The following is a 21,057-nucleotide window of genomic DNA, read 5'->3' on the forward strand; positions in this document are numbered from 1 at the left end:
TTATCATATTGACCACCAATTAAAAAACATCAACCCTTATTGCTACTTGCGGCGAGGACTGTACTCTCAGTTCACTCTAAAACCCAAATAGGCGCACCAAGTTGCACAGTAGATTTCATCCTGTTCTATTCTAATGTTCTTTGTCTAATGTTCTTTGTCAGTAGTGTACGCAGATGGTGATATGTTACAAGTCGCTTCCTAGATTTGACAAGCTGTAACTATTCTGGTCAATATAGTTCATCTACCTGATAACGCCAAAGAATGTTGCAGTTCTCGTGAGGAGTGTTGATTATTACTACGTTAAGGTTCCAGTTTGAAATCTGTTTAAAATCTATTTTTCCGTTAACCAGCTGTCGCACCCCTACGAACGATAACCCTCGAAACTTGTGCGAGCTAAGAATTAACGAGGTCTTACCTTCTAACGTGTGATTCCTAACACGAGTTCTATTTAATTTTCAGAACATCAATACTATATTACAAAAACATATCAGCAAAACACCAGAATAACAAATCATTGGAAAATTTTGAACAAAAAATATCATTATTATTTAAAGTTCACTAGCATTATTAGGTATATTATTGATTTTCTTCCAATACATTTCATCTTTCGGCTCTGTGCAGTCATTTCATGCTTGAATTTTATGTTTTTCTTCGTTGACCTCAATTATTTTATTCAGCTGCTACTGCAAAAATCAAACTTGAATAAATTACATTCTGAAACGACTCTTCAATATTCATTCAATCGGGATGTCTTTGAAGCCAACCATTTTTCGTGAGAAAAAAATTCGAAAGCTCAATATAAATTGCTTCGATGAAGCTAATTACAGAGCTAGCGATAGATATCATCAATTTGGAAGACCCTTGACAAATGCAGTAAGCTGCAGGCACTGCAATGAAATGGCAGAAAGTTCTTGGCCAGAAAACATTTTAATTCGTTAGTTAAACAGAAAATGTTTGATTTGCTAACGATTTGCATATCTCAAAATTATTTTCATTCCAATGACAGTTTTACTCTAATGGCGGAGGGCTAATATAGCAGAACTCTGGAGTTCATTTCTAGCTGAAATTTTCTTGGACAACCTAGATAATTTTCTGATTGATTTGGCCATTACTTGATGAAGATCCATATTAATTTTAAAAACTACACCTCACGATTTGATCTCTACAAACTTTGTGGAGATCAAATCGTGAGGTGTAGTTAATGAAACCTAGATAATTGAATTCATTATATTCGGGAAAATCGCTTTATTTGGAAGTTTACTGTAGTGACTTAGTGTATCATTGAATATAATAACTATTCTCAGTACAACTATTCTCAGTACAAGACATACTAACCTATCCTAACAAATGGCAGAATTCAACATCTATACACACACAAACCATTTGTTTATAACAATTTTTCGAAGAATATCAGATAAAAATTTCAAAAAATCATTTCCATGTAGCTTCTAGCCATAAAAAACCGATCTCAAGTTTTTCATTGAATTCTCAAGTTTACTAACATAGGTCAGTTCAATATTTTTTTTAATGACTCACTGAATTAGACTCACGCTAGGCTATTATAGCCTGTTTTGTGATGTCTAAATCAGAATGTCATTCGTACAATTGTATGTCTTATGTAATTGTATTCAGATGGCATATGCAGTTCACTTACATTATTTATGATTATACATATATATATATATATATATATATATATATATATATATATATATATATATATATATATATATATATATATATATATATATGTGTGTGTGTGTAGATCATGCAAAGAAGTAACTTTCAGATACAAACTGGAATAAAAGGCCCTTCCTTCCTTTCTTTGTATAAAGAACGAGTAGCAGAAAACCAAAAACTTTTTTCCCAAAAATTAATTTCTTCTAGAAATATAATCCTTTCTATACATTCACATTGTTCTGAAATCTTTGGAAAAATGGGTGTACACTCTGTCCGAACATAAAATCCAAGAATATATATATATATTATTGAAAACTTTTGGTCAAGCAAGCATTCATGGTTTGGTCACATTGCTGCTAATTTGCTGAGGAATGAATGACTAAGAAAACAAAACTTCAATCAACATTACCGGTGAATATCGATGAATTATTTTTGGAGCAAATTGACAATTTGTTCAGGCTAGTCTCGACTTACCTACAATGTGGGTTAATGGACTGGCTATAAATCAAATCATCTAAAGGAACAATTCGTTCAGGTCAGTCTCAACTCCCTACAATGTAGGTTAATGGAGTGACACCTATAAGAAAACAACTATTCACTTGGCGGATACCATGAAAGGCGTTGAATTATATCTAAGGGGTCGGTGCAGGAACTTCACAGAAGTATTTCCTGCATATGCCGTTGGCGATACAATTGCTGGAATCGATTTTCAATATGCATATGCAGGAAATACTTTTGTGGAGATTCCTGTACTGACACCTGTTGGATATAATCTAACGCCGTTTATATTATTAGCCAGGGAATAGTTGTTTTCTGATAGGTTTCAGTCCATTAACCTACAGTGTGGGTAAGTCTACCTGCCTAGGAACCTCTGCGACTGTATTTCAAGCGGAAATTTACGTTATTGAATTGTGTGTGGAGAGATTGGAAGAATACAACCCGATAAAAATATTCTTCTCGGACAGTCAAGTGGCGTTGGAAGCTATTGGCTCCTAATGAGCAACGTCTAAATTGGTCATCGAACCAGAATCTATCATTGGCATCGCGTTAGGCCTTTCCCAACAAACATTGAACACCTGGATGGCAAGAAGATTTATGGACTTCTAGCAGGATTCCAGGATTGGATCACTCCAAGGTGTTTATTCATCCTTCGAAGCTTTATACCAAACAGTTGTTGGACTACAGTAGGGATGAACAACTGCGGTCAAAGTTGAATGTCCAGTTGGGAAAGGCAAATATATGGCGTTGATAATCGCATCGGTGTACCTCCCTTCAGATGCAGCCACCCTACCACCGACCAGAGAAATGGAGGTACTAGTGGACCACTGCCTCAACCAGAGAGTGGAGCTCATATTGGGTTGCGACTCAAACTCTCACCACGTGAGCTGGGGCAGCAAGGATATCAACGCCCGAGGTAAGTCACTATATGAATATATAATACAGAAAGATCTAACTATCTTGAACAGAGGCACGGAGCCAACATTTATTAATGCCCGTAGCCAAACGTTAATAGATATCACGCTCACGACAGCCGAAATATCAAACAAAATCCAAGACTGGCAAGTCTCGGACCATATCTCTATGTCAGACCACCGCTGGCTGACCTATACGGTAAGCCAGGATCTCAGGACTACTGTAAAATCCCGTGACCCGAAGAGGACGGATGTAGATCTCTACAATCGACTCTTAAGAGGAGCTCTGCGGGAAACAGAGGTCCTGACTCCTGGCAACAATGAGGAACTGGAAAGGTACACAGTATCTATCCACAACAAAATAGACACTGCCTATAAGGAATCCTGTCCAATGAGGATGGTTCAAACGCATGGCACAACCAACACATGGTGGTGCCCTGAATTGGAACACCTCAGGAAGATAGCGAGAACGACCTTTAACAAGGCAAAACGTACAAGACTCGAAGAGGACTGGGTTATATATCAAGCCAACCTCAGAGAGTTCAAAAAAGTCTGCAGACGAAAACAAAGAGAAGCCTGGAGAGCCTATTGTGAGGCAGTCGAAGACTTTCCACTAGCTTCTAGGCTACAGAAGGCACTCTCAAATGACCACCATAAAACTATCGGCATCCTGACGAGGGAAAATGGCGACAAAGCCGCAAACCTCCGGGAGAGTGCTGAGATTCTTATGGAAACTCACTTCCCAGGTTCTGTCTTTCCTGGAACGGCGAACTGGACGGATGTACCAATAACACCCTCACAATATGACTGGCAATATGCTAGTACAGTAATTGATGAGGACAAAATAAGATGGGCTATATCGAGCTTTTCCCCCTTCAAGTCACCAGGGCCTGACGGTATAAGACCAGCCCTACTTCAGTGGGGACTGGACACTCTTATGCCACACCTGGTTGGAATATTCAGAGCCTCTCTAGCTCTGAGGTATATTCCCAGTAAGTGGAGAGAAGTAAGAGTAGTATTTATACCCAAACCAGGTAGGATGGACTACACCCTACCAAAAGCATTCCGACCAATTAGTCTCACATCGTTTTTCTTAAAAACCATGGAGAGACTATGTGAGCGGTATATAAGAGATGAAGTACTTGTTAACAACCCACTTCATCCAAATCAGCATGCATATACCCCGGGAAGGTCTACTGATTCGGCCCTTCACCATGTGGTTGGCAGAATCGAGAGATCATTGGATAACAAAGAATCCACCCTAGGTATATTCATAGATATTGAGGGAGCGTTTGATAAAACAACCTTTCCAACAATTACCCAGCAACTACACTCCAGGAATGTACCCCTGGTAGTAGGAGAATGGATACTCCAGATGCTCTCTAGCAGAGCAATAGGTATTAATGTAGAAGACATCACAGTAAAAGGACTGGTCATGAGGGGATGTCCACAGGGAGGGGTCTTATCACCCCTTCTCTGGAACATAGTTCTGGATACCCTAATTAATCACCTTAACAAAAATGGATTCTACACAATTGCATACGCAGATGACATAGTTATCTTGCAGACCGGCAAATTTGTAAACACACTGTGCGATAGAGCGCAGGATGGGCTCAAATTGATAGAAACATGGTGTAAGGAACACTCACTGTCGATCAATCCCAAGAAGACTGAGATGGTCCTTTTCACCAGGAAAAGAAGTTTAACGAGCTTAAAACCTCCTGAAATCTTCAAAGCCAACTAAACTTCTCTGAAGAGGTGAAATACCTTGGTATTATCCTCGACAAGAAGCTAACATGGAACTCTCATCTACAGAGTAGAGCAAAAAGAGCATACGTGGCTTATGAGCAATGTCGGAGGACAGTGGGACGCGCATGGGGTCTTTCACCCCGTGTAGTCGCCTGGATCTACACTGCAATAATAAGACCTATGTTAACGTATGGAGCCATTGCATGGGGACCTAAAGTTCTACAAGCAACGGCCATCCAAAAATTATACCAAATACAGCGACTGGCTTGTTTAAACATCACAGGAGCCATGAGAACAACACCAACCGCGGCAATGGAATTAATCACGGGTCTGACCCCTCTGGACCTGTACGTTAAGGAGGTTGCGTTAATGGCCATGGTACGATTGCACACGGCTGGTGTAAACCTAGAAGTAGGAATGGGTCGATTGAGGTTGGGCCTGTGGCAGAAAGCGCTTACTGCGCAACCTCTGCTGCAGGCAACAAGTGATGCAATTGAACCCAGGTTTGTGTTTAATAAACCCTACAAAATACAAATCAAGCAGAACACAGAGTCAGATGTTACAAATGCAATACGGATTTATACAGATGGCTCAAAAACCAAAGAAGGCTCAGGATGTGGAGTGTACTCCAGATCACTAAGCCTAAGGATTAAGTGGGGAATGGGAAGAAATACCAGCGTGGTCCAAACAGAACTGGCTGGTATCTCAATCGCCACAAAAGAAATAACCAAGAAAAGAATTTCTGGCAAAAACATTACAATCTGCACTGATAGCAGACAAGCACTATTAGCCTTGAACAGACACCGTGTTACTTCAGGGCTAGCACTAGAGTGCCACGAAGATTTAGCCAAAGCCTCGATAGATAATAACATTATCCTGAGGTGGGTTAAAGGGCACAACAGGAGTAAAGGTAATCGCATTGCCGACTCTTTAGCCAAGGAAGCGGCTGGACTAAGAATTTTAGGACCAAGTGGCACCCACGGCCTGATGACTTCGACAATTGCGGAACTAGTCAAAAGTTACACCCATGCTCAATCTCTAAAGAGATGGGATGAAATCAAAGGATGTAATCTTGCCAGGATCACCTTGGGCGACCCTGGGAAGCTGGCGCCGAAGAAATATCTGGCGATGACCAGGAAAAATCTACGCCTTACAGTAGGATTTCTGACTGGCCACTGTCAGCTAAGGAAACACCTACATAATATGGGGCTAGTGGACACACCTCTATGCAGGATGTGTGAACAGGAAGATGAGACTGTCAGGCATGTCCTGTGCGAGTGCCCGGAGTTATCGTCAATAAGAGAGTGTGTGTTCGGCGAGTCTTGGCCTACACCTGCCGATATAAAGGAGATGTCTCCCAGCGACCTGTCCACCTTCCTGGAAAGGACAGGATGGACGACGACCTAGGAGGACAACTCCTCGGGAGGATGTACAATGGGTCACATGTGGCCTAAGTGCGTGGGCTTACACTCACCCTCCCTACTCTACAGATACAGGGATGAACTACGATGTCTAACAGGCATTCTTACAGGTCACTGTCATTTGAATCATCATATCATGCAGAGACTCAGACTGTCGGAAGACAGTGTGAGTCGCCTCCGTTTGGAAAATGATGAAACAGCAGAGCACATACTTTGTGCCTGCCCCGCTGGGGACCTAATCAGGTTTTTACACTTTGGCAGAGCCGTAGTCTTACCATCTGACCTGAAAGACCACTCACCATACAAACTAATGGGATCCGTTGGGAATATGGATTTATTTGGTCGAGTGTGAATAAGTGTGAGTCACAATAAACCGTTGCGGGTTGTGGTGGAGGTCGAATAGACCCACTTACTTTGGAACCAACGTAATCTAGACTGGCCTGAACGAATTGTTTTTTTAGATAATTTAATTTACAACCAGTCTTCAAATATACCCACTTCATTTCATTCTTCTCACCTGAAACAATCATATCCAGATATTTCATCTTCATAAGTGATTCGTAAGTCAACTTTCCACCACATTCCTCAAGGGTTTCTTCAATTTCCTTCCTCAATTTCTTCTGAATATCTGGATTCACAGCAAGTTCATGTGATGTGAAACACAAGGCTGCTGACGTTGAATTATATCCAGCAAACAAGATAGTCATCAACTGTGCTGCGATATCATGGTAGGTCATTTTTGAATTGGTTATATCACCTAGAAAAAAACTTTCATATAATTTCAATCACATCATATTCTGGAAAATAATATATATAGGCCGTTTTTTAGCTGATCCCACCATTGCTATGTCGAAAACGGTAACACCTACAAGGTTGGTGAATTGCAGAGAAGTTTTCTGTTTCGAGGAATTAGAATGATCTCTTTTCAGATCGAGAATACCAGTGATTGTTTTTGAAATATTCGCCAAAAACTAGATTTGTTGAATTTCGATTTTTTAATCTACCACCTGAATTTCCAATGATGAAAAAAAGGCAGGGGAATTTTGAAAAATGTTTCGAATTCGTTCTAATCTGGTATGAACCAATTTGCAGTACAATATTTCGTTCATTAGATTTCATTATCAATTCAATTTTTTATACAAACTTCTTGTTATTTTCATCGACTCAGCTAGTTATCAAAGAAAAAAACTCGATAAAGGAAACTAGAGTTATATATTTAAAAAAGTGAATTTGATGATGAAGAGTAATGAATGAAACGTCGCCTTGCAAGTTGGGTAACATCAGATTATGACAAAGATGGAACAGTATTACAAGTTTCTATGCCTTTTTATGTCATCCGAAATGGAGACGTCGAAGCCACAAAAAGAAAATCGGCAATTTTACTTTTTGGCGAAAATTTAGAAAACAATCACTGATATTCTTTATCTGGAAAATGATTATTCTAGTTTCCAAAATAGGAAATATGTAACCGACCTTGTAGGTCTTACCGTTTTCAATATCGCAATAATGAGATCACCTAAAAACACGGTTAACGGAAGGATTTCTGGAGGGAGCACTCAGAAAATATGCAAATCAGCAATAAAGCACTTTCTAATTTTTGAACTTGGATACTCAAAATGAAAGTAATTTCAATTGAAAGGGTATAATTTCAGGAGAGATTCATTTTTGGGAAAGAAAGTGTTTGGCCTTCTACTTCTCTATCCTGATACAAACGGAATAGAGAAAAGTGTTTTCGTATAATTCAGCGTTCATATAAAAATATTTGTTTTTTAGTATTTTTCTTTAGTGTAATTCAATGTTTATTATAAAATAGCTGTTTCGAAAAGGCTTTTTCTTCCAAATTGTGTCCGAAAGTTACTTTTTGCATGATCTACAAGTCTCTGTAATGTTGATTTTTTCAAATTAATTGCTTCCTTCATTTCTTTGGAGGATTTCCACATTTTTTGTATCAAGATGGAGAAGAAGGCTGAAAACTTCTTTCCCAAAAATCAATCTCTCCTAAAAATAGCCTTTCAATTTAAACAAGATTCCTATAGCTGGGATTTAATCAAATAAGGGAATGAATGTTGTCATCGATGACATGGGTGGTTTCTACCCATTCCGCAACAGAAAGTCGTGATTATGAACGAATTGAGTGTTTCTTCTTATAATGTTATCCGTATTCGCTACTGAAGAGCCGATAAGGCGAGTGTCTAACGGGAAATATCGGATGTCTAGCAGGGAGGATGACAGTGTTTCGTGTGACATTTTACTTCTTTCATTAATTATATTGTGCAGGAATCTTGTGAATGATATCTGAATCGATTCCATCACGAATGATTGTAAAAAAAAAGAATATAGAAACTATCACGTGAAAACACTTCACGTACAAATACCTCAGCCAATAATATCCCAGTAGTAAGGTCTTGGTAAAAAAAAATCTTAGGACGAAAAATTCTCGTGACAAAAAGATTTCGGCAAATAAAATATACAAAAACTGATTGTTTCGTTCAATTTCTATCATTATTCAAGACATGCCGTTAACATTTTTCAAAAATCAAAGAATGGATATAACCTGGTTTCCGAGAAATTTGTATTCAGTTATCATCGTGAAGGTGACGTTTTTTGTTGGTTGAATTAGGGTTAACATAGGTCTAAATATTATGGATTTTGTTATTATTGAGGTGATTTAATGACATCTATCTACCGGTCACAAGCATGCGTTAAATCTTCGTAAGTTATATGTCATCGCATTTGTTCCAGTCGACGATGTTGTTGGAGTATTTGGTACTATTATTAATCATCGTTTCTCATCGATAAATCTAAAGCTTCAGGCTGTTTGGTAACGTAATTAGACCGTACTTAGATAAGGTCATCAAATCGTAGGAAAAAAGGTACGTCTTTATTGTTTTTGGATGGTTCATGAAACTATTACCATTACCAACATGAACAATAAACTCGAGGAATGGCACAATGGTTTCAATAATCTTACTGAAGTTCGAAATTCTATCAGCATCTTGATTGAGGAGCAAGCGCTGAGTTTGGACGTATGATTGCGGGAAACAATGGTAATGTTCCAAAAACCAATATCGTTATCATGACGAGCTTTTTGATAATAACGTTGAAGATTAAGAAGAAATTAAAGTATTTTGGATTATTCACGTGAAATTGCCATGTTCTTTATATAATAATATTATTATATTATATTTATTCGAGTTATTTGTTTTTATTTGAATACCATCTGCATTGGTTACTTAGTTTGAGCTGAAAAGTCGATGCAGAAGTAGTAAGAATTGAGATTGATTCAGAGTATAATTTTTCAAATATAATATTAAAATTGTACACTATCTTCATTCTATAATTAAGCGCTTTATTGGCATATTTTTGTATTGACATTTTTTTGGCGAGATGTTTAATTTTCGACATGTTTTCACTGGGATGATTTTGGCTCAAATATTATTCATGAGGTAATAGCGCAAAAGCCCTCAAAATGATTTAAGGGTTATGAAAAAGTGGTTTGATTACAAAGTTTACACTATCCATCTCGATGAAACATTCAATCTACATTTTTTTATGGAAATACCCACTACCTTACACTCTCCCAAAAATCGATGGACATCTACAAATTACTGAAAAGGTTCAATGAAGCCTTCAGTATCATTTTTAATAACGTTCAATGAGAAGCTTACTGAAACTAGTTTTGTAACAAAAAAAAAGAAATATTCAACATGTTTCGATGAAGCAGCGATATATTGAAGTTTTGGGCACCTTTACAGCATAAACCGTCCCTTCACATTGTGGCACGCCAAGCAAGGAAATCAGTGAGGTTGAATAAATGCTACTCAGTGTGAAACGAAAATTCTTTATGACGACGATTTCGATAAAAAATTGAATTTTGTGAAACAATTATGGATTTTATGAATGAAAAAACTAAAGTATTTTGAACAATATTTCCTTCCCTGATTAGTGTACATTTTTTCTCAATGCGCATGTTGACAAACATGGGCATGTTCACCAATGAAGCGAACTGTGAAATTCTGAAGAAAGGTTGTACACAGTGTCCAGAGAAAGGAAACGTTTGAACAGGTATTATTGGAAATATTTGTATTGGACTTTCATTTATTCAGGAAATCTAACAACTCAAATATGCTTGCGAAAATAAAGAACCGCTTAATAACAACTTGGTCACTCATGGTACAATTGCCTGGTGGACGATGGCATTACAGAAAACGGCTTAGGCGAAGCTCTCTGGCTTACAGAGACAGGCTTGCCTGGCTATCTGTGGTGCCATCAGTATATACCACATCATCAGCGGCCATGGAAATTTTTCTAGAACCACCTCCTCTCTACATTTTTCGGAAGAGAGAGGCTAGAAGGACTTCATATAGACTCGTGCACTGGCTGACACTGGAAGTCACAGCAATCTGGGAATGACCTCTGACATTAGCCTCCACCTGTCAAATACGAACTGCCTTATAAAGCAAATTGCCAAAAACGACTTTGCTCAATAGGAAGACATAACAAATTTTCTGTGTTCTGGATTCCTGGCCACACTGGCCTGGAAAGCAATGACGCTGCTGACTTCTTTTTGAAGGAGGGTGCTGCAAGTAGCTCCATCAGACCAGAACGTGTCTTTGGCATTGCTTTAAGCTTTGCCAAACAAACATTGAACACCTGGATGGCGAGAAGATTTAAAAACTTCTGGCAAAATCTTCCAGGATTGGCTCACTCCAAGGCGTTCATTCACACTTCGAAGCTTGAAACCAAATAGTTGTTGGACTACAGTAGGGTTGAACTACGATGTCTAACAGACCTCTTCACAGGTCACAGTCGTCTGAATCATCATATGCAGATACTCGGACGTTCGAAAGACAGTGTGTGTCGCCTCTGTTTAGAAAATGATGGAACAGCAGAGCATATACTTTGTGCTTGCCCGAATCAGGTTTTCGAAGTTACGTAGAACCACACTATCACTATCTGACCTGAAAGATCAGTCACCATATAAACTAATCGGCTTCGTCAAAAAGCGGGGTTTATTTGGTCGGATATGAATAGGTGTGAGACACAATAAAATCTTGCATGTTGCGGTGGAGGATCGAATAGACCCACTCACTTCTACCAAATGTTTTGGAAAATCTAAATGTTGCAGCTGATTTTGCAAAACGACCTCATCTACTTCATCAACCACTTCACTATCTTTCAGTTGTACAGTGGCTAAACGGTAGATATCCTGGCAGATGGATTCATCGAAAAGAAGCAATATATGAGGTCCAGTTTTGCAGAGTCCAGCATGTAATCTTATACGGATATGGATTTTAGTAATTTCATCAAGCTTCTCCATTATTATCATTAGCCCAAGAATGAAATGCATCCATGTTTTTGAGAAACCTTTATGGCAATTCTTTTCAATTCTCAGTCTGTTAGTAGAGCATAAAAATTGTTCACTTCACTCTAATAAAATCAATTCCATTCGGAATATCATTTTCAATTCTTCGAAACGAGTATATTTGTATCTGAACTCATGTACTTACCTATAGTGACTTTTTCGAATGATTCTTCTTCGGTTCGCTCATTTTTCTCTATTGCTTCCATTGCCAGTTGGATCATATCGTAACGTATGTTTCGATTGACGAATCTCTCACGAATAACGTTGCCAATCATGCGATCGAAAAATCGTGTCACTTCTCTGCTTATGAGTGACATCTCCAAAAACTGAAAAAAATCAAAATCTGAAATGACAAATGATGACATTGAAGACCGTTTCAGAAATCATAAATGGAAATATAAACAACCTGCTACACGTTTTATTTCAGTTTTGAAACCCAGTTCCATTTTGATGTTCATTTGATGAAATATACATCCGGTGATTTTTCAAGTATAGGATTTGATTTTCAAAACAACACAGAAAATTTGAAAAAAATTGATAAAATCTTTATCGGAATCGATAGAACGATCAATATAATTTAATATTTGAAGATGATTTCATGCAAATGTTGTCTGCGGCTCCGCTTTAGATGGCCCATGGGCAAGGTCTAATTTTAGCACACTCTCTCTAACATATCGACGGGTATTTCACGTATAAATGCTTCAATATTGGCTTCCAGAACGTCAGAAATAATCCGAAGGCGTTAAATCAAACGATTCAGGCGGCCACTTGACGAGGCCTAAATGTGAGATAAACTATTCACCAAAATCGGCTCTTAATTGGGCCATTGTTTCGCGTGCCGTGTAGCATGTGGCACCGTCTTGTTTGAACCACAAGTCAGGCATATCCAATTCTTCCATTTTGGGCAACAAAAAGTTGTCAATCATCACATGGTAGCGCTTGCCATTCTAAGTAACGTTCCGGCCATTGTCGTCTTTGAATAAATACTGCCCGATGATGCCACCGACCCCTAATCCACACCAAACCGTGACTTTTTCGAGATGCACCGGTAGCTCTTGCAACGCTTGTGACTGGTTTTCACTACAGATGCGGCAATTTTGCGTATTAACGTATCCATTCAACCAGAAATGATCATCGTCGCTGAACACAATTTTCCGATAAAAATGTGGACCTTCCCCCAATTTTGCCAGCGCCCATTCACCAAATGTTAGACGTTGTGGGAGGTCGTGTGGCTTCGATTCTTGTACCAGCTGTATCTTATAAGGTTTCACACCCAAATCCTTTCGCAAAATTTTCCACGTAGTGGAGTAACAGTGGCCCAATTGCTGCAAACGGCGGCGAATCGACATTTCACGAACACTGGCGAATACAGCCGCGATATTTTTTTCGGTTCTCACTCTACGTATGCGAGTTGGTAGTTTAATGTCCAATAATGTAAACTGGGTTCGAAATTTAGTCACAAGCTTCCGAATAGCTCCCTCAGTAGGCCGACGAAACCCATAAATTGGAAGAAGTGCACGATACACTTTCTTCGCCGAGCATGAATTTTGATAATAAAATTCAATAATTTGCAAGCGTTGTTCATTCGTAAGTCGATTCATGGTTGAATTATAGACCATACTGAACAAGTTTGACAATGACACAAGACAGGATTCACGCGTTCTCCAGGTACCAGCCAAAAAATTCACTCATTATAATGACAATAATAGATCAACAATTTATTCAAATGAACATATTTGTCACCACTACAGAAGTGTTTGATTTAGATTATACGATCATTGTATATAAATGTACTAGCAATAAATTGGCTTCATAGTTGTGAAGATTCCAATCCATCTATAATTCTTCATCTGTTTTGCATATCAAAATTTCTTTTTTATGCTTTTGAACAGGTTATGTATTTGATTTGTCTGTTTTGTGAATATTGTGGTACGTCATTATATTATAATATAGAAGAACGGACTGTTGAATGTCATTTCCTGAATTTGATGTGCTGCATTGTGAATCGTATTGCGCAAGCCTGATATTATAATAGTAAAAATGGTTACCTAAGTAATTTCTCTCAATATAACTACAGCAAGCGCCAAAGGTGATGGCAATGGATCACGCAGGTATAGACTCTCCCAATTTAATTACTATTGTATTACGATAAGTCTCTTGCCGGCCAGTGTCGTACCTATGAGGGTATTCAGGGTAGCAAATGAAACATGACTTCTTTGTAATTTCTTTTTATATTTTATTCAGTATTATAGGTACCAGTACAGTTCATTTGAATGTCATAAAAAGATATACTCTTGACTGAAATTTTTTCAGAAACAACACAAATTATTCAGACAACGCCAAACGCCAACAGAATTGGACAACAAGTAATGGTACGCCTCTGTACAGAGCATTTGTATGACTTACAAGATCTGTAGAGCTGTAGTAGGGGTTACATTGAAAATGAGTTTGTGCGCATGGGGTCGGGCTCGCCATCACGTTTAGCGCTTGCGTTATCGTCCTTTGACTTATCCTAATTTTTCAGTTTGTCAGATGAAAATCTAGTTATCACTTTTTATACTCGTATATGATTCTTAAAATATATTTTTAAAGAATATTCATATTTTTTTAATGCTTTCTTTTCATTTATATTGTGTTTTGGGAAAGAAAGTGTTTGACTTTCTACTGCTCCAACTTGATACGAATAAATGTGGGAATCTTGCAAAGAAAGGAAGAAAGCAATCAATTCAAGATGGATTAGTGGAAAGCCAAAAACTTTCTTTCCCAAAGATTAATCATTCCTAAAAATATAACCCTTTCAATTATTATTTTATTCAAAAAACACTTTATTGGGAGATTTTCACTGAACAGTTTCAAGAAAACTCAACACGTATTTCGCTATACAATAACTTCTTCAGGCGTGACTATACTTAGCTGAAGCAGCTTTTGTAAAGCAAAACACGTATTAAGTATGTTTTTTTTGTGAAACTTTTGAGTGAAAATCCCGCAATGATTTTTTTCCAGAAATCATTATCAATTTTCAGCAAGTATCGGCTAATTCCATCACATTCATACTGTATTGCATTGCATTACCAATGATGTAAGTTTTTTCACTGGCGGTCATTGATTACACTGCATTTGATCAAAATAATAATCGATACAGGCCTGGATGTTCTGGATCGATTACCGTAAGGCATTTGATACAATATCGTATGAGCTTATCTTGCATTTGCTCAGATGCCTTGCGATACCCGACAAAATAGTGATATGCATTGAACAATTTATACCACTCTGATGAACTCGCTTCACCATAACATCTGGTCAAGCCAGAGTCCAAACAGGGTGGGTCTCTTTCAGAAGGGATATATTTTAGGGCGATTCTCTCAGTTTCCTTCTCTTCTGCATCTCACTATTTCCATTATCCGTTGCGCTCAGAAATACTCGAGGGTATAACTGTGGCACCTCCGGAAACCGGAGGCACAAGGTCACCTATTTGTTTTATATAGATGCTCTTAAACTTTGTGCCTCTGAAGAAAAGGATCTCCATCAGCTTTCAAGGGCGGTGAAAGAGTACACGCATGCTATCGGTATGAAATTCGGGATAGACAAATGTGCAATGGTCCATCTCAAAAGAGTACGGTGCAGGGACTACGGAGAGGATCTGCAGCTCGTAGATGGAAGCATCCTACACCATTTGGATGCCGGAGAGACGTATACTTACCTTGGGGTGGAACAGCGCCACTCACAAGAGGTAACAACAGTGAAGAACTCTCTCTATGGCAAGTATCAGCACTAACTTTGACAGATCTGGTCATCGAAACTGTCGGGGAAGAACAAAGTTGCTGCAACAAATATGCTTGCCGTTCCAATCTTACTTTACACGTTTGGAGTAGTGAAGTGGACTCGGGAGGAGCTGTATCAACTCGACGTAAAGACCCGAAAAATTATGCATCTTTACAGGAGTTTGCATCCCAAAACGTTCGTTCCACGGTTGTAGGTACTTCCCCCGACAATAGGGAGGTCGTGGACTTTTGAGTTTGGAGTGTCTACATTACAGTATGGTAATGGATGGAGCTTGTAAAGTTGTCAGGAGTTCGGATCCTCTTCTTTGCATGGTTCGCGACCATGAGAGATCAGGAATTGGAGCATGGAATTGGCCGCGGTGGTAGTGCGTCCGACTCACGATCGGAAGGTCGTGTGTTCGATTCTCGCCTCGACCAGATATTTTTCTAGAGAGAATGTATCTGGTTGAAGCTGGAATGATTCTGCAACCGTGTTAGGAATCACACGTTGAAAGGTAAGAACTCGTTAGTCCTTAGCTCGCACAAGTTTCTCAACTTCTGAGAGTTGTCGTTCGTATGGGGGCGGCAGCTGATTAACGGAAAAAGAGATTTTAAACAGATTTTTAAACAGATTCCTCTTTAGGGCAACTGCCCGAGCAGCTGATGAACTCGGTTTAGTTTTCGACACTGAACGAGTTGTTCACAACTCTGTCACCGAGTTGGAACCCATTCAGCAATATTGTCATATAGAAGTCGCAGAGATCACTTCACTTCTGCAGAAAAATAAGGATAAGCCAATGCATGGGGTCTTCTTCAATAACATTGAAGACCCTAGCTCATCAATGCGCCTGACTTTCGCTTTCCTCAGGTCGAGTGGGCTGAAGTCGGAAACTGAGGGTTCATCATGGCTTGACAGGATGGTGTCTTCAACACATTAGTCTACCACAGTCGAGTAATGGGTATAGAGGTTCCTGACACAAGGTGTAGAACCTGCCGCACTTGCTATCAGCATGTCCAGAATATGCGGTCTCGTCGCATATCTATCGACATAACAAGCTAATAAGCCTGATGTAGTCCTTCTCGACAACCAGAGCAAGACGATATTTGTCGTGGAATTTTTAGCTCCTTGCGAGACGAATATTGTCGGGAAAAGAGGAGCAACGGATAAAATATCGATATTCACTCCTTGAACTCCGCAAACTCTATCCAGACCACTCTGTCAAAATGGTTGTTCTGATAATTGGAGTACTAGGTGAAATTATGCCTTCTCTGAGTAAATCTAAACCATGAGATGAAATTTCAAATGTTACTTTTCACCTATGTAGTACTTTGTACGAATGATTGCTTGATGATCACACTTATAATTTTAAGATACATTCATTTCACACAAAACGAAGTCGTAGTAAAACTACACAAGAAATTGGTAATTTACCTATAAATATGACTCTGACACTATATCTCAATCCCTTCATGAATCAGAAATGATAATTAAAATTACCAACCGCGATAAATGTTCAAAAGGCTCAACTGGGTAATGTAATATTCAAGTCATATCCAACTCACCTTGAAAATAGTGGGTAATGTGGAGTAACAATAGAGTTTTATCTTTCTCAGAATTCCAGTGGAGTCTGTTGCTTTCCTCCCCATGAAGTACATTTCGTTATCTGGTTTTTTCAGAGAGTCTACTTCAGTACCAAATACTGATGTTGCCATCACATCGTTCACATAACGAGTGACAGTATCAAACATTTCCAATTCGATCAAATCCTGATTTTTGTTCAGAAAATGGTTCACGAAATTTTCAGAACTTTCTGACATCACTCTGAACATTATTTTCAATGAATTGTTGGTAAAGAATGGAGTGAGAATTGATCTCATATGAGACCTGTCCTCATCTGTAACATCAAAAGTTTATATTATAGATCAACAAGTCACTACTTATGGGTTTAACGAAACAGGTGATACTTTCTGCCTGTAAATTCTAAGATCAAACATGAACCGAATGGTATTATTTTCAAATAAATCTGAAATTATCTTGAAGTGAAATTAGTTGACAAGTATGTGAATACCACGGCCGCACGATGACCGCATGCTTTTCAAAATGATGTTTCCATGCCCGACGTTTCGTCCACAACAGGTCCTTTGGTAATTAGCTGAAAAAACAATTTTATTAAGAAAAAACTTAAATAACAATGAAATGACATACAAGCAACAACCAAAAAATAAACAAAAAAATTGGACTATTAACACGATCTGAAATATTTAAAAAAAAAATAAAAATTATTAACATGAAATGAAAATTAAATATGATATTGAAAGATTCCAAACCAAGTTACTTCACGACGTTTCGATTGTTAGTATCCACAATCGTCTTCCGGTGATAAGACGATTGTGTATACTAACAATCAAAACCTGTATGTTCCTGTTCTGTTAATCAGCTGTCGCCCCCATACGAACGACAACTCTCAGAAGTTGAGAAACTTGTGCGAGCTAAGGACTAACGAGGTCTTACCTTTTAACGTGTGATTCCTAACACGGTTGCAGAATCATCCCAGCTTCAACCAGATAAATTCTCTCGAGAAAAATATCTGGTCGGGGCGGGAATCAAACTCACGGCCTACCGATCATTGGTTTGGAATCTTTCAATTTCAATTTTCAGTTTTTGTTGATAATTTTTTTTTAATTTCATTTTTCAGCTCGTGTTAATAGTTCTTTTTTTGTTTTTATTTTGGTTGTTGCTTGTATGTTATTTCATTGTAATTTTAGTTTTTTGCTTAATAAAATTGTTTTTTCAGCTAATATTTTCAATTTTTTAGATATTCTTTCAGGGCTTTCAAATCAATTCATATCATATTAGGCAATGGAAGTCCGAACTGATGAAATGCATTACGAAACATTGTCAACCACCTTGAAACAAATCCTTTGGTTATGTCAGACGAAAAGTTGGGCACGAAAACTTGTAGACACCATAAAAAAAAACAGAAAAATAAGACCGATGAAATTTACACTGTCTACTTTTGATTGTTTCGTTTTTCGTCTTGTGGACGACAAAAAGTTGTTTACATTTCTTCAATATTTCCAGTTTCGAATTCAATTTGTTCTATGTTGATAAATAGTCGATTAATAGTTTTCGGGCAATTTGTGAAACAATTTTTGTACTATTTACATTTTCTTTTCAAAAAGATTCCTTTATTTTCATCCCATTTCTGACTAGTAATGGACCAAATTATCTGAAGGAACAATTCGTTCAGGCCAGTCTCAACTCCCTACACTGTAGGTTAATGAAATGACACCTATCAGAAAACAACTACTCCCCTACCTAATACCACGAAGAGCGTTGGATTATATCCGACAGGTGTCAGTGCAGGATTCTTCACTGAAGTTATTCCTGCATATGATGTTGGCGGTACAACTGCCGCAATAGATTTTCAATTATTGGAACACTTTTGCAGACCGGTTTCGGGCTGTTTGGCCACTCGTCAGTGAGAGGTAGTGTCTATCATCAACATAAAGTCAATTTCCGATAATTGAAAACCAAATTTCTTCAGGGTACCATTCCTCGAACTAGGCTGTACTTTCGCGGTACCTTCGTGGTGTCTGATAGGTGTCAGTCCAATAACCTACAGTGTAGGGAGTTGAGACTGGCCTGAACGAATTGTTCCTTTAGATGATTTGATTTATAGCAAGTCTTCAAGTATGCCCACTGACTAAATGTGAATAGTTATGAACCTATACAATTATGCAATCCTGTGAATGATACCTGATTCAATTCCATACAGAATGTTTGGAGAACAAACCGAATAGGGAAACATCTTTTGTTTAATCCAGTGTTCATATAAAAGTATTTGTTTCCCTATAATCCATGTTTATATGGAACTGGCTGTTTCGAGAGGACTTTCTCATCCAGTTTGTGTCTTTAATACATAAATTACCATATTAGCATATTTTTCGAAATTAGATGTGTTCTTTCTTCCTTCGCAAGGTTCTCACATTTTTCTCATAAAGATAGAGAAGTAGAAAGCCACAACCTTTTTTTTAAAATAATATCTCCTAGAAAGAAACCCATCCCTATTCAATTTCAATGTTACTTTATGCGAGCTCAAAAGTTTTTTTCAATTTGACTTATGTGATTTTCCTCCCAGTCATTTAGAATCCGATAATGCTTGTCTGTATTTTTTGATAATCAGGTATCCATTAACTGCCATCATAATGGGGATTGTTTCTCCTGACGAAAATCAAGTAGTTTCCATAAAAGAGCTCTAAAACAACGCATTTAAACTTATTATTTCAACCTTTTTCTTTAAAAATTTATTTAAATACTTGAAAAAAAAATGAAACAATGCATTCAACATTTAAAGGGATTCGTTTCTATTTCACCATTTAGCAACATCAGTTATAGCTAATAAAGGACAATGAATCTGTTACCTGTATGAGACAAACAAAGATGACATATTTCAGAGGCGTGTTGTTCTGTTTACTTATGTTCCGAGTTCGGAGACATTCTGTGACATATGACAATTTGTGCACCTAACCTATCTTTCTCTATATGAATAAATAACAAAACAACTGTTGTTCATGTGGCTTGTGGAGGTGGTATTGAACTATAACTTATATTTTGCCTTAATTGTTGATTTGAAAAGATAATTTTCTTTTTTTAAATGTAGAATATCTAGGTACGTATAAATTATTTCAACTTGATATAGGCGCTGTTGCCAATATGTGAATTAGAAACAAATCCTTTTGAAAATGAAAACCCAATATTTGAAACATCAATTTGAATACTTTTCGAAGTGAATTAGAAAACTCATGAATTAAACTCAACTTTATTTTGTTCAAACTTGCATTTACTGTTATAACCCAAATTGAGGAACATTTCCCATTATTGCTGGTAGTAATCTGTTTCAATCCTTTACTGAAATTCACATCAGACAAAGCAACTTGTTAGTTTTGTGTTGGGCTGGTTATTGGAAAACTCAAAAATCATTTCTTTTATCGGTTCAGAGAACTTATTGAATCAGTGTTCATTCCCATAGCTACTGTAACCAATGAATAATTATAATATGAGCTCTCTATTAGCTCAGTTTGAGGTCATTAACATTTCTTTATCTAGTAAACAATAACTCGATTTACTGATTGATTCCCATTTGAATACCTTGAGAACTGAATTGGGGACAGGATATACAAATTTATGTTTTTTCTGAACTTCTGGAAGTTGTAGTACATTGGAAAACCTCGTGTATTCCATCAGCTCAGACTTATATTGTCTAATATAATATGAATTGATTTGAAATCACTGGAAAAAATAATTAAAAATATTAACCGAAAATAACAATTTTATTAAACAAAAAACTGAAATTACAAAGAAATAACATACAAGCTACAACCAAAAAAATAAAAAATTGAAATATTGATAAAGGCTGAAAATTAAAAATAATATTAACATAAAATGAAAAATGAAAATTAAAAGATTCCAAACCAAGTTACGTCACGACGTCTCGATTGTTAGTATCCACAATCGTCTTCGGGTGATAACTGGACACATTCCCCCGAGATCTGACTATTTATAGGTCATTCGAGTGCATTCACCTATCCCCTCTTCTCTCTTTTCGCTTCACTGGTTTTAGCGGGAGATGACCGTTTGGCGGAGTTGGTCGTTTTTCGCTTGATTA

The 21,057-nt window shown here is 37.7% G+C and overlaps 1 protein-coding gene across 2 annotated transcripts in view; it reads right to left on the reverse strand.

The window, feature by feature from the left end:
- Nucleotides 1-442: 442 nt before the first annotated feature.
- LOC141487457 (cytochrome P450 9e2-like) overlaps nucleotides 443-21,057 on the reverse strand; it is a 29,848-nt gene continuing 9,233 nt past the window's right edge. The window contains exons 4-7 of one of the 2 annotated variants that reach the window (XM_074186546.1): nucleotides 16,952-17,283; nucleotides 11,773-11,953; nucleotides 6,780-7,019; nucleotides 443-680 (exon numbers count right to left, since the gene is read on the reverse strand). In XM_074186546.1, coding sequence (XP_074042647.1) covers nucleotides 670-680; nucleotides 6,780-7,019; nucleotides 11,773-11,953; nucleotides 16,952-17,283 — 764 coding nt within the window. In that variant the 3' untranslated portion in view covers nucleotides 443-669. Of the gene's footprint in view, nucleotides 684-6,779; nucleotides 7,020-11,772; nucleotides 11,954-16,951; nucleotides 17,284-21,057 lie in introns of both variants that reach the window. The other variant, XM_074186545.1, reaches the window with a different exon arrangement.

This window comes from Leptinotarsa decemlineata, unplaced genomic scaffold (assembly GCF_025532065.1).
Source record: "Leptinotarsa decemlineata unplaced genomic scaffold, Ldec_3_MD MMD2_P_RNA_scaffold_2, whole genome shotgun sequence".
NCBI lineage: Eukaryota > Metazoa > Arthropoda > Insecta > Coleoptera > Chrysomelidae > Leptinotarsa > Leptinotarsa decemlineata.